We start from the raw sequence: 22,879 nt of genomic DNA, 5'->3' as shown, positions 1-22,879 counted from the left end.
TCTGTTACCCCGGCAGCTCAAAGATAAAGATTTAAGACTTTTAAAATCTTAACTTTAATATGTAGGAAACTATAGGTTCAATTCCTACTCAGCCATGAATGGGAAAGCACAAGCCATCACGTTCTCAATCTCCTGAGCTATTTTACTTTCACTGCAATATTTTAAATGGTAATTCTGGCAGAGAATAACATTAGATTACACTTAAATACTTCCAGTTCTGAGATTAGTGCACAAAACCACATTTAAGATGGTTTGTCCCTAACTGCCCATCATTTTCCCTCATTTATTTTGTCAAAGGATTCATAAAAGAAATGGAGAATAATTTTTTCCAAGGTCAGTGCTTGATCTGACCTGAAATATTATATGTATTACTCTTTGTCCCTGAAGTGAAACCGCTATTAACTTGTAAATTCCTAGCTTGTTCTTTAAAAGTCAAAACTATTGGTAATGCAGTAATGCACAAAGATCGTGATTTCTGTATTGAAGTGTTCCATCTACCACTTGCCTTTTTTGTAAGCAGGTTCTTCAGTTTTATGTCTGGCTGAAATTTTAGCACAAAACAGAAACTTCACTAACACAAACGCAGCTGTCCTACAGCAGGAGTCCCAGGAAACTTAATCCCCATTGTGCAGCCTGCAGCACACCCAGAGTGACACCAGGATTCCTCCCTCCCCAGGAATAACAGGATCCTCTATGAAAATGTATCCCTCTCCCAGAAGGGAGAGTAACAAATACAGAGGCTACTCTTTGGAGGGCAGACAGAGGCAAAACCAAGACTAAATAAATAAGAAAGCAAATTTTATAGATCCAGTTTTACAGATAATGTGGTAATGGTAGTTCATACCAATGTTGGTATCATTCAAAATAGGAAAGTTATCATGGTATTGGTTACATCACTGATCTCAGTACATTTATGTTACGTAAGGCAGAAATAAAAGCTGACATTCAGACAAACAGGCATGGATTTTTACAAAGCAATAAATTTTTGTACAAGAGCAGAACATTCTACTTACTGGCCTTCTGTTAACTTTGTATTGTATTACAGAGGGACTGACTTCAGGTTGAACTATAGTCTAAGAGAACACTTTTGACATTCTCCTGAGTAAATCTGAAAATACTGTCTGACACGCACACAGGAACTCGCATTATGGCATGGATTTGCATATTTTACTACCATGAGATACAAAATGTACATTTCACATTTAGGCTTTTAAGATGACCTGTTTTGTCCTCAAAGTAAATGCTACGTTACATGTACTTGTATCAGTGTGCTAGGAACTGAAGACAGGAAGACGAGCCAGAGAAGTCCTACTAATATCAATCACTACTTCTGAATCAAGTTCCTCTTAATTAGTATAAAAATGTACTAGAACAAAAATTATTTCTTCTTTGAATAACTGAGCATTGAAACTGATATAAAACCACGTTTTCACAGGATCCTGATGACACACGCAGAGGCTTTTGCTTGTTTAAGCTTTGAAATAGTGCCAAGAGCAATGCCTGTCCAGGGGCAGGCAGTTCTTTTAGCCTGGCAAGCTGAATACGAAACAGCCTCAGTCCAAAGGCTGTCTAACGACACTAGGATGACACGCTTAAGTTATCATACATGAACTATTATCTCGCAGACCCCCACTGAAAGTTTATTTAAGTTAATCCACTAAGGGCACAATGAGAAGACCTCCGTTTAGTTAGGGCAGCACAGAAAGAAGCAAGATGCTACTTCTGCAGTGCTTGTGAGAAAGCACTGGAAGAGTTTACAGGTAAATTTATTCTGAATTATAGACTTTACTATTACATTGATGTGTGACAAAATGGTTTATCATCTAATCCAAATAAAACTTTTCTATATTTTTTTAATTAGATGACAGAAAAGCTGAAACATAAAATGAAAAAGTTTTGAACCTACTGAGGAATAGTTTTGCAATTTAAATACATGAATCAAGTAAACCTTACGTATTTCAGGAGAACTTAATTATTTTCTTTTAGAAATAAAATGATGAAGCATTAATGAGGTTTCTCCAAAAATGCTTTACAGCATCTAACACACTGCTCGTAAACAGTTTCAAAGTCCTTTTCATTCCCCTAGAAAAGAACAGAGGAAAAAGAATGTAAGAATAGTAACATTGGTTCAAATGAAAAATTTTTGCAAAGTAGTTTCCTGCTGTAAGTAATGGCAAATAGCTGACATTAGGGAAGAGTAAGAACAGTACAAATACTTGGTGATAGTTTTTGCAGCTCAGGAATTTCCACAGCCAAACACTGTGACTTTGTACTCAACAGTCCTGGATGAACTTTCCTTCACATACTCCCTCCATTCACTTTTTGAGCCCTTACAAGCCTTTGCCCCACCCGCCCCATGCATTCACAGTAACCTGTCATGTTGAGTTTCACAGTTTTATGAAGCACTGTGTGGAAAAAAAAAAAAAAAAGTCTTTTTGTTTTGAACCCACTTCCCGCTAATGCCATTTGATCTTCTCAACTTCTTGGGTAATGAACAGCAATTCTTTACCTTTTCCCATGATATCAAGATTTTATAGAACCCCACTGTATCTTCATCCACTTCTCTTTCCTAAACTGAAGAATCTTAATCTAACTGATTGCTCTTGGCTTGAAATTATTCAACTTCTTTGACCTTCTCTGACCATGTCTTGGTCTTTATCTTCCCTGATTACATCCTCTTTGCAAGGGCGCTGACCAACCAGGGCTTCACCCAATATTGGAAATATAGCTGCATTGCATTATTTAAATTTAAATAATTGTTATAAGCATAAAGACACGTTTTTCCTTTCCTATCCCAATAATTTATATTGTCTTGTTAAGTCATTTAAAAAAAAACTATGTTAACACTTGGCTTTGTATAACATGTTATATGTCACATGTTAACTGTGGGATCTGGAAATGTTATATGCTATATGTACACAATTTTTAATCAAGCCACCCCAAGAATTTCTTACACATACATAGTATGGATCTTCAATGATAAGTTGTTTCTGTGGATCATAACTTCCAAGTAGTTCAATTTTGGCCTTGCAGTCTTTAACTTGGTTGCCTTTCCTTTTCAGATCTCTGTAAAAAAGAAAATAAAATTTTCCCATGAATTTTTCTTCAGAACGTTTTTGGCATCAGCATGAGATGCTCATGACTGTTTCTAGAGAACAGGAAAATAATATGCGTCTGGATTTAATCAGTTCTGTGGAGTCTCTATGCTGCTGCTTGTTTTTGTTTTTTTCTTGTTATGTGGGGTTTTTTTGATTGAGTATAGGGGACATAAACATAAACTTAATTCAGTGCATAAACAAGCAGTCAGGCACTCGACCTAAGGCTTAACAGAACTTCGTAACAGTCAGTTCATCAACTTCTTCTGCAAATTAATCATTAGAACTTTCAATATCTATCTTTAGCTTGTATTAAACAAAAATAATGAAAAGTATCTAGATATTTTCCCAGAAGTATGAGTAAGCTTCTGCCATCTGTTCAAAACTGGTGTTTTATATTGGTATGCTGCAAATTGTCTCAACACTGCCTCTAACTCATGTGAATCCTACTACATTCAATTAACAGCAAATAGTAAATTGGTGAGCAAGACCTGTCCTCCCCTTGACATAAGGGAAATGGTGAGGGACCTGCTTCAGCACCTGGAGGTGCACAAATCTATGGGGCCGGATGGGATCCACCCAAGGGTATTGAAAGAGCTGGCGGAAGTGCTCGCCAGGCCACTTTGCATCATTTATGAGCAGTCCTGGACAACCGGGGAGGTCCCAGCTGACTGGAGGTTAGCAAATGTGACACCCATCCACAAGAAGGGCCGGAAGGAGGATCCGGGGAACTACAGGCCAGTCAGTCTGACCTCGGTGCCTGGGAAGGTCATGGAACAGATCCTCCTCAGTGCCATTACACGGCACATGCAGGAGAACAGGGTGGTCAGGCCCAGTCAGCATGGGTTTGTGAAGGGCAGGTCATGCCTATCAAACCTAATATCCTTCTATGATAAGGTGACCCACTTAGTGGATGAGGGAAAAGCTGTGGATGTTATCTACTTGGATTTTTGCAAAGCTTTTGACACTGTTTCCCACAGCATTCTCCTGGAGAAACTGGCTGCTCATGGCCTGGACAGGTGTACTCTTCGCTGGGTAAAAAACCGGCTGGATGGCCGTGCCCAGAGAGTGGTGGTAAATGGAGTTAAATCCAGTTGTGTCCAGTCACAAGTGGTGTCCCCCAGGGTTCGGTGCTGGGGCCGGTTCTCTTTAATATCTTTATCAATGATCTGGATGAAGGGATCGAATGCACCCTCAGTAAGTTCGCAGATGACACTAAGCTGGGCGGGCGTGTTGATCTGCTTGAGGGTAGGTTGGCTCTGCAGAGGGATCTGGACAGGCTGGACCGATGGGCTGAGACCAATGGTATGAGGTTCAACAAGGCCAAATGCCGGGTCCTGCACTTGGGACACAACAACCCCATGCAGCGCTACAGGATTGGGGCAGAGTGGCTTGAAAGCAGCTCGACAGAAAAGGACTTGGGAGTGTTGGTGGACTGCCAGCTGAATATGAGCCAGCAGTGTGCCCAGGTGGCCAAGAAGGCCAACAGCATCCTAGCCTGTATCAGGAATAGTGTGGTGAGCTGGACTAGGGAAGTGATCATCCCCCTGTACTCGGCACTGGTGAGGCCCCACCTCGAGTACTGCGTTCAGTTTTGGGCCCCTCGCTACAAGAGGGACATTGAGGTGTTGGAGCGTGTCCAGAGAAGGGCTACAAAGCTGGTGAGGGGTCTGGAGGACAAACCTTATGAAGAACGACTGAGGGAGCTGGGGTTGTTTAGCCTGGAAAAGAGGAGGCTGAGGGGAGACCTTATCACCCTCTACAACTACCTGAAAGGAGGTTGTAGAGAGATGGGGGCTGACCTCTTCTCCCTGGTGACAAGTGATAGGACGAGGGGAAACGGGTTCAAGTTACGTCAGGGGAGGTTTAGATTAGATATTAGGAGACATTTTTTCACTGAAAGGGTTATTAAACATTGGAATAGGCTGCCCAGGGAGGTGGTGGATTCACCATCCCTGGAGGTGTTTAAAAAAAGGGTAGATGGGGCACTTAGGGACATGGTTTAGAAGTGGCTCTTGTCAGGGTAGGCTAAAGGTTGGACTCGATGATCTTAAAGGTCCCTTCCAACCTCAACAATTCTATGATTCTATGATACTACAACATTTCAGCAGTTGTCACATCTTCTTTCTTCTACACTGCCTCCCATTGATAAAACATACTGGTTTTGAGATGGTATTTTCCCCATCTACTTACAAATGGCTGTCCATTATCCCAAATGCAGTTAAAATGTACCTCTCATCATCTTCAGATTACAAGCAGCTCAGTACTAAGATTTTCACAATGCCAAACAGCCAGAACATACTAAATTCTTTTGATATTTCACATCTGCATACCAAATCATCATTTTACTTAGGCAGCGTTAAAAAAAAAAAAGGCAAAAACCCCTGTAAATACTTACAGTGATAAGTATAATCAGTTTTAAGAATTTAAATTCTAATTATTAGTGAATTCTGATTAAGAAATTAATTTCAGATAGTTTAGAAATAGCAGTAAGGCCACAACACTGTTTTTCCTTGAATAAAATCAGGACTTCTGTTTCAACTAAGAAGTTATTGCTTAAATTTACAGATTTGCAATAAATTCTCTAGCTTTTTATTATTAAAAAAAGTCTAATGATTTCCTTCAAGGCTTCTCGCATACCACTTAATAAACAAGAGGGGGCCAGGTGGCTCTGGAAGGAAAAGGGATGTCCCAAATCTTCCATTTCTGATATGACAGGCACTCCATCAACACCCAGAATCAGTTTGCCCTCCCAGTGCTACGAATGGGCATGCCCAGGGAAAATGGTTGAACTGGGTGCAAGTGTAAGGTGAAACTTAAGTATAACAGTAGCAATATCCCTGTTATAGTTGTGACGTTTCTTCTGCTCTACAGCTTGTATCATATATGTTGTTAATACAGAAGTAAGCTTCCATTTAAGAATTCAAGTGAAAATAGAAGTAAGCCCAGTCACATCTTTGCCTGACACGCTGCAACGAAGCCAAGGGCTATATACCCTTCATTCGTGCAGGCTGTGTAAGAGGTCATTCAATACATTCTAGAAAATTCAACAAAACAATACTTATTTCGGTTAACTGGTGCTGCTTATAAAAGTCTTTATGTGCAACTAACAGTTTTATTTGGGTTTTGTTTTGCTGTTGGTTGGGGTATTTGGGGGTTATTTATTTGGTTTTTTTTAAACTAACTTTACAAGCAATAATCCTTACAAGCACTTTGACACTTGTAGTTTATTGATGCTCAGCCCCTTAACCCCAATCATCAATATGTATGTAATTACGTAGAAATTTTGCCAATGATATCCAAATTTTCATACTAGGCAGCTACTTCACCATATCTTTCTGAAGTGTAAATTGTCTCAAAGACAGACCTAATTAGAACATGGCTAACAGTAACAAACAAGATTTCCCCCAGCTAACAACTTTACTTATTTCAGAGCTCACTCTATTTCTATTAAAAAAGGAAAAAACAAAACAAAACAAAAAACCCCACACCACAGTTAATCCCTTCCAAGTTTCCACAGTGTCTTTTAGATCTCATGCAATTAGAAAAACACATCACTTTGATCAAGACAGTATGTCCTCATTCTTAACTGTATCTGCACCAGCTGCACATCTACAGCACGAAGTATACTGAATTGCCATATCCTTAATCCTGGAGTGGCATGTAACACACAAATAAACCACTGAGTTCTAGCTCATTAAACTTAGAAGTGAAGAACTCATCTGTTAGGATATTATTCACACGCACATACAAAAAAAAAAACAAACCAAAACTCAAACCCAAAAAATCCAAGACAAACTAAGCAGTAAAGCATGACATCTGTCTTTAAAATTACTTTTGAGACATCACTACAAGTATACATATGAATTTGTTCCATTTCTTCATACGTTACCTTAGATTGCTCTCATCCATACAAAGTATATAATCAAAGGTCTGGAAATCCTCCTTAGTAACCTAGAATTAAAGATATGTGCTTTAGCCTACAAACTGTGCTTGATTTATAAAAAGTGGAAAAAAAGTATTTTCAAATGTTGTAGTTCTGATTTATTTAGAGAGAGACAGGTGGAAAGAATACAACTGCGTACTTTCAACTTTTACAGTACCTTAAGGCATTTTAAAATTACTTTGCCATGATTATTTATCCACTTCTGCAAGTTTTCCACAAAAAAAACAAGGTAGCAATTTTACTAATACCTTTTTTTTTTTTTAAAACATCTCATGCATCAACTTAGAACACCATTACAAATGACATTTCTAATGTTTTCCAATTACTAAAACTAAGGCAGGTTTCCAGTCGTGGAAGCCATGCAATAAAAGTGTACACAAATTACTTTATTGATAGGAAAACAAAAATGTAGGTACCCTGGAATCAGTTGCAATACTTCCAATCTAGAAATTTGTCACTACACAGAAAGAGATACCAAATGAAATTCAAAGCTGAAGTATGATGATATGAGTTATAATCTCTTAAAGACAAACGCATTCACAGTATTTTAGGCCATGTAAGTTCACAAAATTTATGGTATGATGTGGAAAAAAATCTGGGATTTAATGTACATCTTCCTACCATCATACTATCTGTTCTTTTTCTTTCCTGTAGCTTACTGACTCCCGAACATGAATATTAACTAAATTCAGGGATCCAAGTTCAGAGTCAGGTAGGCAAACATTGCAGATAAACCACTAACTTCAGTACTAATGTTATCTGTATTGGAATAAGGATGGCTGCAGATTTTTACCAGTATAATTATATTTTTGTTTACACTTAAGCCTTATTTTTAGGGTAAAATCTTCCCAGACCATGACCACAATGAACAGTATGCTAGTATAAGATAGCTGAACCAAGCATCCATAATGAGGATGAATAAATGGAATAAAATCTATAATGAGTTTACATTAAGACTGCATTTCACGCATAGTCTTATGTGTAGTATCATAACCAAGAAACTTGGAAAGTTCATTCAATACAGTTTTTTTCTGGCAGGCGTCTCTGGGAAGTATGGCCTAGAGAAGCGACCAAGCAAGTGAACAAGACAAAATGGCAAAACACATTATCCTCTAAGTCAGAGTTTTAACTTGTAAAAATTATTTACATATTAAAAAAGAGTTTTAGATAGCAAAACACCCACTTATTTTCTGTGCAAACAGCAAATAGATACTGATTAAGCTCCCATACCAGAGAGTAAGAAGAGACCTACAGAAATTATCACGAGACTAAAGCCATAAATGAAACATTCCACACAAGGAGAAGCAGGGTGGGGGAAGCATTTGAAAAGAAAGGGTTAATGGTGAAAACAAATGCAGACTTGTTTATTTTCACTGTAAAAATATTTGCTGTATTCATGCAGTGCCTTTGACCTATGAAAATATTTTTGCAGTGGAAATAGCTCTGTTTTCCTGGCAACTCTAAGCAGTACCTCTACAAGCTGCTTCTGATTGCTCTACACAGCTAAACAGTGGCCCCTATGAAAATACGTGGGCATAGATTTCTTTGTAGCACAGACATATGCAAGAATAAAATAAAAAACAGTGAAAAGTAAAACACACCTGTCCCACTTCCCACTCTCTCTGTGTACTTGACAACTTGACAGTTACTGCCCTATAAACCAGCACTAACACAGTTGGAAATGCAGCCAAAAAAACCCAAGACTGCTGGTTGGCTTGTGCTCTTAAGCCCCACAGTAATATCAGATACAAAAAGCCTAGTGGAGCAAACTCCAGTAAACTGAAGATATTCCTCAAAACTATGAAAACTTCTATTTTGGGGGAAGAAATTGATGACATAAAAGAAATGGAGCTCAAGCAGTCAACTGTGGATGGAACTACACAGATAACTGTAACTTTACATTAAAATGCACATGACCATTATTAAAGACTATCAATGGAGAAACACATCATCTTTCTAATTTATTTGTTAAACATTTCCCGTTGTTTACAGAAGGGAAATCTCCTTTTCTCTGTCTAAAAACAAAAGAAAGAGAGACAGTAGTCCTCAAATTTATCCAGCTGTGAAGCGCCGTTCAATACAACCTTCCTCTAATCTCAATTTCATATTTAAGGCAAATGCACAGCATGAGTCACAGAAATTCTGGCCTCAGCATGAATAAAAGTGAAACTGATTAATAGCTATCTGTTTTGTGCATGAAGACTAAGAGCTTACAGAATTTCAATGGATGCATAAACATACAGCAACCTACCATCAAATAAAATGTTAACAAACTCTTTATTTTTATATATAAATATATACATTTATTTTTATACTTCACTTTTCACTTAAAATTCACTTAAGCCATCATTGTATATGATGGTAGGATGTAACCAATTTAACATTCTATCTTACATAAATCATTCTTGTAGCATTTATGTCAGTTTTGAATAAAAAAAAAAGATACAATCCATGATTATCATAATTATGCACAAAATTACATGAAAGAAAGTGCCTTTCACTGGGTGGGTAACAGTTTTCCACAGGAGAGAAGAGGATAATTGCATGAGGTAGTCATCTTATGACAGCATTTCAAAGGCAACAGAAGACAAATCCCTCCTCTCTATTTCTGCAGCTTCTGTATTAAATCTTTCTTAATCTGCTCTGAAACAAGTCATACACAAAATTCTGTCCTTCAGTTTGTCTCCGATAGTGAAACAAATACACTTCCACTTGTACTAACCTGACTACTCTGAAAAGTCCTATTCTACACTATCGAGTCCCTCTCTTCCCCAAAAGTACCACAAGACCATATCAGGTCCACACTTCAGAGAATCAGCAGAGACCATTCAACAGAAGTTTGAAAAAAAATATTCAAGTTACATAGTTAACATCAGTGCAAAATCAACAGTTATTTGTAGTTCAGGGATTTGAAAATTTTCTTTATGAAAAAACCTGCTTGTACTGGGATGTTTTAGACAAATTTTCATCCTGTTAAGACTTTCATTTTATAGTCTCATTCTTGTTAATTTCCTCTCCCTGTATATGTAACATTTTAGGCTCTTCTGCTTTAAAAATCTCTTCCTTTGCCAGAACGTATAAGCAAATGTCTTCATTGAAGTGTTTTTATTCCTCCTCTGCCAAAGGAGAATACACAGATTTGTTTCAAGGCAGAGAATCAACTGGTTTTGGATGCTTTGCTTCAGTTTAACTGCTCAAAAACCACTCTAGTAATACCAATAACAGTTCTCGAGTTTCCAAGGCTTATCTTTTAAGAATACAGACACGTTACACTACTGTGACTGAAACACTGACTGATTAATTTCAGTACCATTTAGCTTGTATAATGATAAATAATGCTGTTTGTAAGCACTGATAAATAGTAAGTCCAGAACTTGTAAGAGGAAAAGATCATAACAGACTTTTTCTAGTAATTATTCTAATAGTAAAACATTGAAAATCTGAAACGATGTTGTGCTCAGTCCGTTTGTCTTATTATATAACAGAGATTAGCATCAGGAGAGGTCAGCAGAGGGCAACTCACTAATTGAGAGAATTTATTTTACAAAGTTAAAAAACTAAACATGTAGTCTTTGAAAGTGAAAAAAGTAAGTATGACCTCAGTAAGGTCTAGTAAAATTCTGAAGGGAACAGAAATGGAAGATAATAACAAGACTACTTGATCTTTTTGTCAGTACAAGAACTAGTGGCATAAACTCAGGCTAAGTAAAGGTCAAGCCCTAAAGGAATATCTTATATCCAGAGAATAGTTAACTGAAGTAAGTTATGTGCATTTATTTGAGTGTCTGAATGATTTAAATAGATGCAGACACATTTATTTACCTCCGATCTCTCTGGAATACAACATGGAAATAAATGTCCTTTTGTTAACGAAAACCAAGATTAATTTTGGTAAAACTTAAGAGGATTTCACCAAGTGACAAACCTGTCTCTGACTTAAGAATGCTTCAAGGATATGTTTTTCGACGAAGTTACCACCAACCGTGCTACTAATCTTAGGTTTGAGTGCCTTTGTTCTTATTTAGCACTCTAAATCTTTTAAAAAGATCTTCATGCAAGAGCAGAAGCTTTCTGTGATGGGTGAACAGGTATTACAATGCCTTGCTGAAAGAAGCACCACAGATTACTAAATAAGTCCATTTTTAAAAAGTATTACAAAAAAGTTTCATAAAAATGCCCAAAATACTAAATATTTGAAGGCAGGATTCTTCTATAATGCAAAAACTGCTCCAATGCTTCCTAGTTATACTTCCAATGAAGCTTAACAACAAGAAACTCACTAACCTCAACTAGAAGAGTTCGGCCACTTTGGAGTCCTTTGAAAAACTGCACATAGTATTTATTACTTGATGCTTAACCATGCATTGGTCAAATTACTTCTGTGATTGTGATGGTTAGGTCTAAACAAAGCATGGGTATGAATAAGAAAGAAAATATACTCTCTTCTACCTGCCGTGCTTTATGTGCTGTCTCAATGCCATGATTTCTTAGACAGCTTAAAGCCCTTGCATCTGGGGAGCGCCCCACGTTCCAGTCTGAAACAGCAGCACTGTCTGTCATCCACTGTAACAACAAAACAAATACATACACATATTTAAAGAAAATTAAAGTACAGTACCTGCCTGGCAATATGATTCATGGTAATGCCATGCTTCTTCATGCAAGTCTGTCCTCGATAGTCAGGAGGGCTTCCTATTTCATAGGTAGATGTCGCTGCACTGTCTATCCTCCACTACAGAAAAACAAATTTATATTTTTATGTTTCCTTTCTCACTGCTTGTATTTCTGCTAACTGGCTATGAAACAGTTATTTCTTAGGCAGGAACAGAAATAAATAGCTTACCTTACTTTCAAGTTTTTCATCAGTTACAAGTTTTCTGAAAACTGCTTCAGCTATTGGAGAGCGACAAATGTTTCCTATAGAAACAGGAGATTAAAGTGCAATTTCAGATGATTAAAAACAAACAAATCAATAATTGTGTGGATTTGTCAGCACAGATCAGATTAAAGATTTTTATTTACTTAGGTAAAATGTGGATTGCTTATGTTGTTATAACCCAAGAGATTCTGCAAGGGTGGAAACCCAGAGTTCTGCACCTGGGATGGGGCCGTCTCCAGTATCAACACAGGCTGGGGGCTGAAGGGATTGAGAGCTGCCCTGCCGGGAAGGACTTGGAGATACCGGTCGGTGAAAAACCGGATATGAGCTGGCAGCGTGCACTTGCAACCCAGAAAGCCAACCGTATCCTGGGGTGCATCAGAAGAAGCGTGGCCAGCAGCTTAAGGGAGGTGATTCTGTCCCTCTGCTCCACTCTCGAGACCCCCACCTGAAGCACTGTGTCCAGCTCTAGGGTCCCCAGCACAGGAAAGATATGGACTTGTTGGAGCACGTCCAGAGGAGGGCCATGAAGATGATCAGAGGCATGGAACACCTCTGAGTGAGAACTGGGGTTGCGCAGCCTGGAGAAAAGAATGACTGGGGAGACCTTATTGTGGCCTTTCTGTATATAAAGGGGGCTGTAGTGACAAGGGGTAATGGTTTTAAACTGAAAGAGGGTAGATTTATATTGGACATAAGGAAGGAATTTTTTTTTACTATGAGGGCGGTGAGACACTGGAACAGGTTGCCCAGAGAGGTGGTAGATGCCCCATCACTAGAAGTGTTCAAGGTCAGGCTGGATGGGGCTTTCAGCGATGTAATCTAATGAAAGATGTCCCCGCCTGTGGCAGGGGGGTTGGACTAGATGATCTTTGAAGGTCCCTTCCCACCTAAATCATTCTATGATTCTATACTATCCATCAGTCTCTTGAAATGCATATCATTATATGAAAAGATGTAACTTATCAAAATAAATAGGAGGAATATTGTGTAAGCACACTGCTCTCTTATTCTGTTCCATAAGCAATCCACGATCACAGAAGACCAGGCAAAACTACAGAATTTAAATGGCAGTAAATAATCTGTATCTTCGAATCTTCCTACACACTGGCAAGTTTCAACTAATGTTTACTGGAGAATCATGAATATTTGCCTGAAGTGTTTACATTACTACCTATCTGCTAACAAAAACTTTTGGACAATTCCAAACCCCCCCAAAATCAAATCAGTTATACAAGCTTGAAAACCACCTCAGGAAAATAAATTTTCTAAATTTTTTTGATCCAAAATATGGAGGATTAGGAACAAAACATGGCAAAGCTGAAGTGCTGTCAATCAGCCACCAAACAGTTAAAGTACTTAGTTATATAAATACATAATCAGTCTTCCCTTCCAATGGGCTCCAATTGCGCTATCCACTTGATCTCACCTTATTTTCAGTAAGAACCTATTTCAACAGTGAAATAGAACCCTGTTAAAAATTAGAAATCTGCATCATTTTTGCTCCACTGCTGAAGCTGTAACTAAGTTAACCATCTAAAGTAGAACTCTCAAACATGCATGCAAAAATACATATTCTTTGAAGAATGAAATATCTCAACAACAATAAAAAGCCTATTCAACTATTACTTTAACTCTTTCTACCTTTTCATCCTTCAGAAATTCTGAGTACTAGATAGATATTCATAGTATTTGATATGTCACTCAAATGCACAATAAATCATACAAACAAATCTTCACTTTCCATCAGAGAGAACACATGACTTTGCTCATCTCTGACTTTTGAGCAGATAAGTATAAAATACCACAAATGGCAGCACTCATTTCTATACCTTTAAATAAGTCACTCTTCTACTACTGATTAAATTCTTTCCAAATCTCAAACAGCATAAAAATGAAATGCCCATGAACAAAGCTAAATTTCTGGAAGCAAAAAGAAATTTTCAAATCAGGGACTAAGACTCATTTTCATGACTATATTTTCAAAGAAAATATCAAGGTAGAAGCTTCACTGCTAAAGAGAAAGAAGCTGCTATGACCTGGACATTTAATAACTTGCTGTCAATCACGCCAACTATGAAAAAAAACCCCACAAACTAAGTGGGAAGCAAACCACTGAAGTAATACAAATTTGCTATCAAAGTTTTAGAGAACATCAAATCATTAAATGGGCAAAAGAAACTGGCTAAACATTGAGAAACTGTTCTTGCTGAAACATTATGTGAATTTTGAAGGCAGATGTTGTTCCAGGAGAAAGCATACTATTTCCTTTGCATGAACTAGTTTATTCCAAGCAGAGACATTAAATCAGTCTTGGAATAAAAATAAAACAGGAAAAAGTTAGTTTTATTTAAAGTAACTGAGAAAACAGGTTAGTACTTATGCATTATAAAAATGTGACAGAATATGGTAATAAATTAGAAAGTAAATCTCACTTCTTTAATTGAGTAAATGAATTAAGCATTAAGCAATATAATTTTAATAGGAAACAGAGGGAACATGGTAACATACAGCATAAGACAGAAGAGAACCTCTATAATCAATGAGCCCAATCCTTTGATATTGCAGGCATATACAACATCACTTCTTTTACAAACACATCAAGCTCTCTTTTAAAAAGCATCATCTATCCTAAAAGCCTATTCCAGCTACTTATTTCCTGTAATAGCCTGAAAACTTCCAATTCCCACTTAATAATTACTCTTGGAAGTCTATGCTCATCTGATCTTGTTTAACATCACTGTCTTAAAAACCTTTCTTTCCTTCAACAGATACAGAACCCTTGTCAAGCATAGCTGTGCTAAACTAAACAAACCAAGTTCTCGGTCTCCTCATGAAATTAGCTGACCCTTAATCACTCCAGTTAAGCTAACTCTTCACTTGCTCTAATTCAAATTTATTTTTCTTGAATACGGACAAATAAAACCACAGGCTACACTGCAGCGAAAGTTTTTACCAACCTTTTTTATTAAAAAATGTTTGAAATATTTACTTAGCTCTTTTGAAAATAACCTTTGATAACTTCCACAATCACATTTGACTCCTTCAGAGGTATCAAATTTGCGATCATAATCCCCTGCTTCTCATTTGTCTATTCCCTCTCCTCCTCTGTTGTTTCACACAGGTGACCTTTAAGTCTTCTTTCTAAACTATTAAATTCTGTTTCCATTACAGCAGCTGTTGAGGCCATCCACTTCTTCCTGTATAATATTTTTTCTCCACATGAATGATCCCACGCCATTGTGCATGAACAGGAAGCTTCATTACTACACTCAAAATTTCAGTAGTAAACAATGATTAATACTTTTGGTCCTACTAAATCATCAACTAGCTCCCAGAATTTCAAAATGGTACTTTTGAAATAAATCCTTCATGGCTTTTTCTATTTATTTAACCTTCTGCTTTACCTAGATTGAATGACTTGTTACAAATTTTCACTCTTCCATATCCTGCTCACTACTTAAAATAAAAGCCATAAATATAATCTTTGATGATACCATATCAAATATCATAATGAATGGCACCGTGATCACTGACTGATTAAATATATTAACTACCACTTCTAGCAATAACTAAAAACTGCAGTTATATTATTTTTGAAACAAACCGTAACCTAGTTTATGACTTAAAAATTAATGTCTTCCATGATGACACATTCCAGATATTACTGGCGGCATTAACACAATTACAGAACTGCCGTCACCATTCAAATCTATTCTTGGGGACTATGGACAGAATCTGAGTTAATACAAGCCCTTTCCTCCACATACTCTGCAATATTATTTTCATCCTAACCAACTCTGTTTAGCCAGGCTCCTCCTTGCGACTGTTATCATTCATCTCATCATTAACGTAAAGCCCTGTCTTATCTCACTGACACACACAAACTTCAATCCTTGCGTTCCAGCCATCATCCCTTTCCCACTATAATTTCTATCCATTTCATATCCAGTTTTACATCCCACATCTGTCTTTCTAGGCTTTGTCGACATTCCTCACAGATGCGCAGCATTTCCTAAATTACGGATTGACAGCCATAACTGGGGAACAAAGGGGAAATCTCACAAAAAGATTCATAGGGAGATTTCCTTCCTCCCTGGACTTAATCGTATTTTCCTTAAACGTCATCTACACTTCATCTCTGTTACCTATCCTCCTCTGGTATTCCTTTCTCCTTTGTTGTATTTCTGACTGGTCTGATCATGCTTTTTTTATGTACAAGATAAAAGTATTAAAATTCTCGAATCTCCACCTTCTCCCTTAATTTTTTAGATGTCATGCTTTTTAAGTCGTAGTGACATTTTCAATCATAGAAAAATAGAACCCAAGGTACCCAGATAGAGTCTGCCCATTGAAATAAATCCTACATACATCTCAAAATATTACGATTCAAGGATAAGAGACTTACATTTCAGTCACAGAATCAGTACTGGAATGATTTGTTGATCACTTCCACGGAGTCATGCTTTCTCACTCATTTTCTAGGGACAAGGATTCCACTGACAGTTTCCAAGCCAATGCTTAATTTTTAGAGCTCTTACTCCAGTCTGTGCATTAATCTTTGACCCGTTCTCATACAGAAATGGAAGTGTTATTTCTACTGACAGGAAAGACAACTTGAAGCCATTTCATGCTCAGGTCCATAGCTCATCTCTAGGTACTGTTGATCTGACCATCTCTTCTCTCAACTGTTTTTATATCTTCATTGCTCCTTATTCAGCTCTTTAACTCCTTCAGACCTTCCCCAAATGCAAACAGATGCTTTTCTCTTCGTTTGTTTTTCTGTCTGCTGTTTGTAACAGAAGTTTTACTAGCTTTCATCCTCTCACATTTAAAAACCTGCTTAACTCTACTTACCTTTCCATGCATAGTCAGTTCATCTGAGTGACTGTAATACTGCTTCCCAGTATCATTTACATCATCCACCAGGTCCCCTTCATAAGCAAGTGTTTAAAACTTTCTACTCACTCTGTTCCATTCTGTACTCAAATTCCTGTCTGTCTGAACTTCATGATGATTCCTAGTTCTTCTCAGTTAAGTCTATCTTGTCACACTCAGCATTCAATTAGCTTTGTAAGGCACCATTCAAGGCTCCAATTTTAGTCCAAATTCCCCGGCCTTTCCATTCACAATCAATTTCATTGAATACTTACACTCTTTCAGATAAACTTTTCAGTATATAGCTACCTAAATGACATCATCTAACTTCCATACATCCTCCCTACTTCTAACACACAGTGGGATTTCTCTCAGAAACTGAATATTAGCATGTGTATGTGTGGTATATATATATTTTTCTAAGCGGAACTCAATTTTGGCTCAAGATATCTAAATGGGGATGTCTACGGGAGGATTAGATTTTTTTGACTGGTCCCTAGCCAATCAAAGCTTAGTCAATGTAATCCATGTCAATAGCAATATGACTTGCCAGGATTCACAATGGTCAAACCATCAGCTAATCAGATGAAAGTTCACCCTTTAAAAATCTTTCCCTGCAGGAAGATTAATTATACTGAATTATCAACCACTGGAACATTATGCTTTTCTCAGCAACCTAAAGGTTACCCAGTAAAAATAAAAGTTTTCAACACATAAGGACCCACTCACAACAATCAGACTCTTAACATTTTTAAGCATACATCTTAATCTTATTTTCCAATTCCAAAATCGCTTTTACAACTGTGCTTTCAACTCTAGTACTTCTGCATCATTCTGAAACAGAGTTTAAATAAGGCATTGTATTCTTCAGATATCTTATCAATGCTGCACAAAAGAAAGGTATTTTCCTTACATTTATCTAACATGCTCTTCTTTATCCAAAAAATAGTATTATTTCTTTTTATCAGCTTGCTAAGAAACTTCATTACAGCAGCTGTTTTCCATGACTTCTTCGATGTCTCATACAACCTATTGCTTTTCCATTCTGCAGCTATAAATGGCATTTTGCCCCACGAAACCTTGTATCTGGCTATATCTAAACGCATATAATGGATTGTGACAACTGAACTAGGAAACTCAAATCTCTCTGTAACTGCAATCTAATTTCTTCATACCCAATAAATTAATTGTCATTTTAGAAATTATTTTATGCAGCCTAGAACTCTGATGGCAATACTTACACTCAGTGGTTCGCAACAAGCATCGATTTTCAAAGGACCTAGCCAAAACCTACTTGTTTACTGTTCACCTGTCTTACAACTATTCCTCCACACACAGAGGAGACCAGTAAGCCAGTGCCTGGTCTAAGATGCCCATGCAGCTTGTTACGTTATAGTGGACAAGCCATCAGAGAGAAAGAGGTTGATTTATGTAACACAGCATCATAATAAGCTCATTTCTGAAACTCTACCATTAATTAGATGAGCTACATAAGTGCAAAAAGAGCAAACTGCATTTTGGTTCACCTCCCATTTTAATTACTTCTATGCCTTAAATGAAAAAAAAAATTCTTTCCCAGTGCCTTTTCATATACTGTAATTACATAATGTTCCTGGGTGCTTCATTTATTTCTCAGTGATGAGGAACCCTTCTCATTAACTTAGCGATGCACATGAACTAGACTGTATTTTGTTGTGTGATGAATATCTGCTTATCTCATCACAACCAAAGAATACAGTCAACAGATACTTACGTAATAGGTTTCTTTCAAAATAACATAGAAAGAAAATGTAATTTTTCATTAAGGCTTTTACTTCTGGGGCTTGTACTTCAGCTCTCACTGAATGTGGTAGATTTCAGAATTAACGTGCTTCATTAACCATCACAGAATACTACAGATAAACGTTACAGAAATCTGTTTAGTACTCTTTTCAGCAATAACCATAGGTATTATTTCTAATAAAATTTAGGAAGAAAAAAAATCTATCAAACCATAAGTATCACTCTTCAAGACTAACAAAAAAAATTAAGGAAACTTCAGGCAGGAAGTTGCCTTCAAAACTTAACTGAAAAGAGCATATATTTGACTGGAAAAAAGCAGTGCTTGTCACATCAATTAGATTTTATGTCACACGTCACATACTATTATGGTTATTTTTTTATAACCCAGTAGCATAGAAGAAGAAATTTAAAAGCTATTTACAACATTTTAAAAAATCCATGCCATTAACATTGGTCCTGACTTGTTCACCCTTTACTCAAGTTTAGTATTAATAATTTCACTTCATACCTCAATTATTATATTATCTTCCACTAACAACTGTTCCTCAGAGACTCAGCTGGATTAGCAACTTGTTACAGTGCAAATCACCATCATGGGCTTCAGACCCATACGTATTAATCGTTTTGTAAAGACTACTGATGCCTTTAAAATATGTTGTTTGGAAAGAAGGATGCATATTACTTAGGTGTTTTTATACAAAAATTTTGTCTATGCCACTGGCTCCCAAACATATGGCAACTGATAATCCCTTACTAAAGGGTGTTCTCCCTAAATTAGTATTAGGAGCTGACTTTACTTTAAGGTAAACATCAGAACATATTTCACAGAATTAAACTCTTGTTTTGTTATTCAATTAATCTGCATTTCTCCTGTTACAACAGAAAAGCAGATAGCAAAAAACCCAACAAACCAACAACACATTAACCAATGGTTTTGTAACAAAACTGGCAAAACGCCAGGGATTCACAGGGATCAACTCTCAGAACACAGTTAAGATTATAAGGCTAGGCAGCAGATAATGTTAAAAGCCCTCCCAGAACAGAGTAAAGAGCCACGTAGCTTGTTATTCCCAAAAGGGAGCAGAAGCAGATGTTTAGAGAAAGTATGCGCAAAACGGGACACACTCCTGTAATCTATGTAGTCAGGTTTGCAATTTGTTGGTTGTGAACATGCAGAAAATCATATTGCTTATCAGTAATGAATCGTCTTAAGCTTCAAGAAAGCATTCAAACCCTTTCTGATCACATTTACATTTCTGTTTTCCATGACTTCTTGTCACATGAGATTCATGATTTAAACACATAGAATACCTTTACTTAAAAAAAAGAATAAATTCCTAATTCTTCATTTAGGTAACCCTTCAAAAAAGCCTTATTCTTTCCATTCCTTTCCATGATGGCCATAATTTCATATATCAAAAGCACTTCCACCAAGTTCTCTTCTTTACTTAAAGCCCTAACATCTTTTCCCTCTTCTTACAGAGACCGCTCTCCACTGACGCCAATCGTTTTCCCCATCCCTATTCCCGCCGGTGCCAGGCGGCGCCTCCAGGAGCCACGGCGGCGGCCAGAGCGAGCCAGGACCCCGGCTGGACGGTACCCCTTCCCTCCTTGCTGCTCTGGAAGCTAAGCACCGGGCAGCCCGTTTCAAAAAGCTACTGACGACCACCCCCTAGGGCTGCCCTTGAGGAGTTAATACCCTTGAGTGATTTATGTTTACTGAGGAGCTGCTCTTCCCCACAGACAACCTTCGCCTTTCTCAATGCTGGATTTCAGGTGTCATTTCCTACTAATTACTCCGACTTACCACAAAGACAGGGAAGGGGATGGATACTGCTTTCTGCTTCCCTTCTCAGACACCACTCCGGCCCTCCCCCAGGAGGCAGAGCCACCCTCTATCTGCGGTCACTAGGTCGGGCCTAACCGCAGCCCCGCCGGCCGGCACCGCTCCCCCGGCACCGCTCCCTCGGCAGCGCCCCCCGCCCCGCCCCGCCGCTCTCCCCGCACCCCCGCCCGGTGCCCCTGACCGAAGAGCGACAAGAGAAGACCCGCCTCTCCCCTCGCCCTGCTCACCCAGGCACACGAACAGCACCGACTTCGCCTCCCCCGCCGCCATCTTCGCTTGGGGTTGGCCAGCCACCTAGCAAAGGGGCCTTCCCGCCTGTCGCGCCGACTGCGCCTTGCTTTACGGCACCGGCCGTTACAGTCGGCTACAATTTTTGCCTGATTTGAGAAAAAAAAAAAAAAAGGGGGGGGTGAACGGTGAACCCCTGCCAAGCACGATGTGTGGACTGTGTGGGCGGGAAGACGGACGGGACGGGATGGGACAGGACACGGGGCGGCAGGCGGGCGAGCAGGCGGTTGGCGGCCGCCTCGGCCCCGCCCGCCTCACCTGAGGCAGGTGCGCGGCTCGGCGGGGCCGCCCGGGCCCGGCCCAGTGCGGCGGCGGCGAGGAGAAGGGAAGCGAGGCGAGGCGAGGCGAGGCGAGGCAGCCCTAGCCCGGGCAGGAGTGAGTATCCCCGTGGGGGGCAGGTGGGCTCCACAGCGGGCGAACTGCAGCGGTGGGCTTCCCCCGCTGAGGGGACGGCTGCTCCGTCCTGCCCGCCGCCTCCTCCCCCCGGGTGGGCGGCCGTCTGTCCGGCGAGCCGCTGGGGTGGGTCATGGCGGGGGGTGAGGAAGCCGCCCACCTCCCCTGTGGTCCACCAGGAGGGCACAGGGGAGCCAGGAGGCCGGTCAGCCGTCGGTGGGCCGCTGGGTCTGCTGCCCCGCGGGTCCCCGCCGAGCAGAGCCGGTCAGACCCCCGCCCTAAACCAAGCTTACGGTGCTCTTACACGCTTAGTTTTCCCAATAATTTTTCCTTCTTGCCCTATGTTGCGCGAATAGTGCATCCTCCAAGTAGAAATTTAAGACGCGTCGAATATGGCACTGGCCTCACCAGGCTGCTGGCAAAGTTGAGCACGTGCACTCTTCGTTTTCTAGAAAAGCTTGAGTATTTTTTCGTTTTTTTTTCTTTTTTTTTCTTTTGAATCTGGCTTCATCTGTTGGGATATCCCGTGTACAAAACCTGGCTGGGTTTTGTAAGGCTGGCTGCCGGCCCTGCAGTGGCGGGGTGTGGCTGGGACTGGATTCCTCTGCTGCTTTTAAGATTTGTTTGCCTTGTTATGCCGTCAAAAATTGGTACTTTTGAAGTTAAATAAAAATGCCAGATTCTAAATTTTGTGCCAGATCTGTGACTTTGAAATGAAAGTGATGACTAGTTAATCGTTATAACCTGCAAAGCTTATATGTAACGTATTTTCTGTGTAATGGGATACATTTCCTTTTATGCAACTTCATGTGCTGGCCTGCATACATCACTTTTATTGTAAATGCTGGTTTATGACTGCATTTTTTTATATTTAATTATTTTACTTTGCAGGGGAAATGACAGCTAGTCAGAAACATTGATTCTCTATCCAGCATTTGCCTCCTTATGTGCTTCAGCACTCTGCTGTCGCGTGGGTCTGCTTGCAGGGGCCAGGAGTGCAACGTGGTGGAGCCAGAGGGGTCGGTGGTGCTGCTCAGTTATCAGATGAGGCCTCGGTGATGGAGAGGGGGGCCAGATGAGTCGGTTGTGTAATTCTCGCGTGTAGCTCTGCCATGTTATATCACCTGAGCAGTGTAGAGTGCCTTCATTCCTGCTTTCTATCAACTGGAGTGCCTTGAGGTGTCAGTATAGGAAATAGATTCACCAGCACCACCTTTCTGCATCTGTGGGTCGGTGGAAAGTGAAGCTGTATATAGAAGTTGTCTTGGATATTCCACAGTTCATATAAAACTCAGTGTTTGTATTTGTGTGTGTAACATGTAGGTGTGCCTAGCTCTAACCTTGAGATCAAGTATTTCATGTTTCTGTGTCTTGGGGAGGGGAGTGTGGAGGATGGTTATCTTAAACCTTGTTCTGCCTTCTCAGCCCTCGGTAGTGGGAGACAGTCACAGTCTGTACCTTCTTCAGTTAATGTCAACTTCATACTTGTGAAATGAACTGTAACAGAAGTCACAAAACAAGTTCTTGTATCATGGTTTCTCATCACTAAGAATTACTATTTCTGATGTAACAAGGTCCCTATATTTGGGGATTTTTTTAAACATCCATTACATTGTTGTAAAAGAGCCTGTAATGCAAGGCTGCTATGAAGAATAGGCTGTATGACTTAGTGGGAGAGAAATGCTATTGCGACAAAGACAATCTAAGAGCTTAGGTAGAGCTCTTCGAACTCTCGATTAATAAATATCAAGTACTCTTTTTTTTTTAGTGTT

The 22,879-nt window shown here is 39.2% G+C and overlaps 2 protein-coding genes across 7 annotated transcripts in view; one reads left to right on the top strand and one right to left on the bottom strand.

The window, feature by feature from the left end:
* Positions 1–781: 781 nt before the first annotated feature.
* Positions 782–21,016, bottom strand: ACP1 (acid phosphatase 1). Of its 2 annotated transcripts, none has more exons than XM_074581721.1 (6): positions 20,654–21,016; positions 11,885–11,958; positions 11,660–11,773; positions 6,988–7,049; positions 2,961–3,066; positions 782–2,082 (listed from the first exon to the last, which is right to left on the bottom strand). In XM_074581721.1, exons 1-6 carry the CDS (start codon positions 20,694–20,696, stop codon positions 2,005–2,007), a joined length of 477 nt encoding a protein of 158 aa, XP_074437822.1. In that variant the 5' UTR covers positions 20,697–21,016; the 3' UTR covers positions 782–2,004. The 2 variants fall into 2 exon arrangements, with proteins under 2 accessions (XP_074437822.1, XP_074437823.1); XM_074581722.1 differs by lacking the exon at positions 11,660–11,773 and adding an exon at positions 11,491–11,604 and having other exon boundaries at positions 20,654–20,775.
* The window catches only part of SH3YL1 (SH3 and SYLF domain containing 1), a 53,592-nt gene continuing 50,883 nt past the window's right edge, over positions 20,171–22,879 (top strand). For 2 of the 5 annotated variants that reach the window (XM_074581718.1, XM_074581717.1), the window contains exon 1: positions 20,972–21,089. In XM_074581718.1, coding sequence (XP_074437819.1) covers position 21,089 — 1 coding nt within the window. In that variant the 5' untranslated portion in view covers positions 20,972–21,088. Of the gene's footprint in view, positions 20,357–20,899; positions 21,090–22,879 lie in introns of those variants that run through there. The other 3 variants (XM_074581716.1, XM_074581719.1, XM_074581715.1) reach the window with 3 other exon arrangements.

This window comes from Larus michahellis, chromosome 3, assembly GCF_964199755.1.
Source record: "Larus michahellis chromosome 3, bLarMic1.1, whole genome shotgun sequence".
Lineage (NCBI taxonomy): Eukaryota > Metazoa > Chordata > Aves > Charadriiformes > Laridae > Larus > Larus michahellis.
The sequence above is the reverse complement of the archived record's forward strand: the minus strand, read 5'-3'. Positions and strand labels throughout refer to the sequence as shown.

Excerpts from the sequence above, each read along its gene's own strand:
- ACP1 (XM_074581721.1), bottom strand. The coding sequence starts at position 20,696 with ATGGCGGCGGGGGAGGCGAAGTCGGTGCTGTTCGTGTGCCTGG. Across the intron at positions 3,067-6,987 it reads ATGGATGAGAGCAATCTAAG|AGATCTGAAAAGGAAAGGCA; the intron begins GTAACGTATGAA and ends TCTTTTTTACAG. Across the intron at positions 2,083-2,960 it reads TCATTGAAGATCCATACTAT|GGGAATGAAAAGGACTTTGA; the intron begins GTATGTGTAAGA and ends GTTCTTTTCTAG.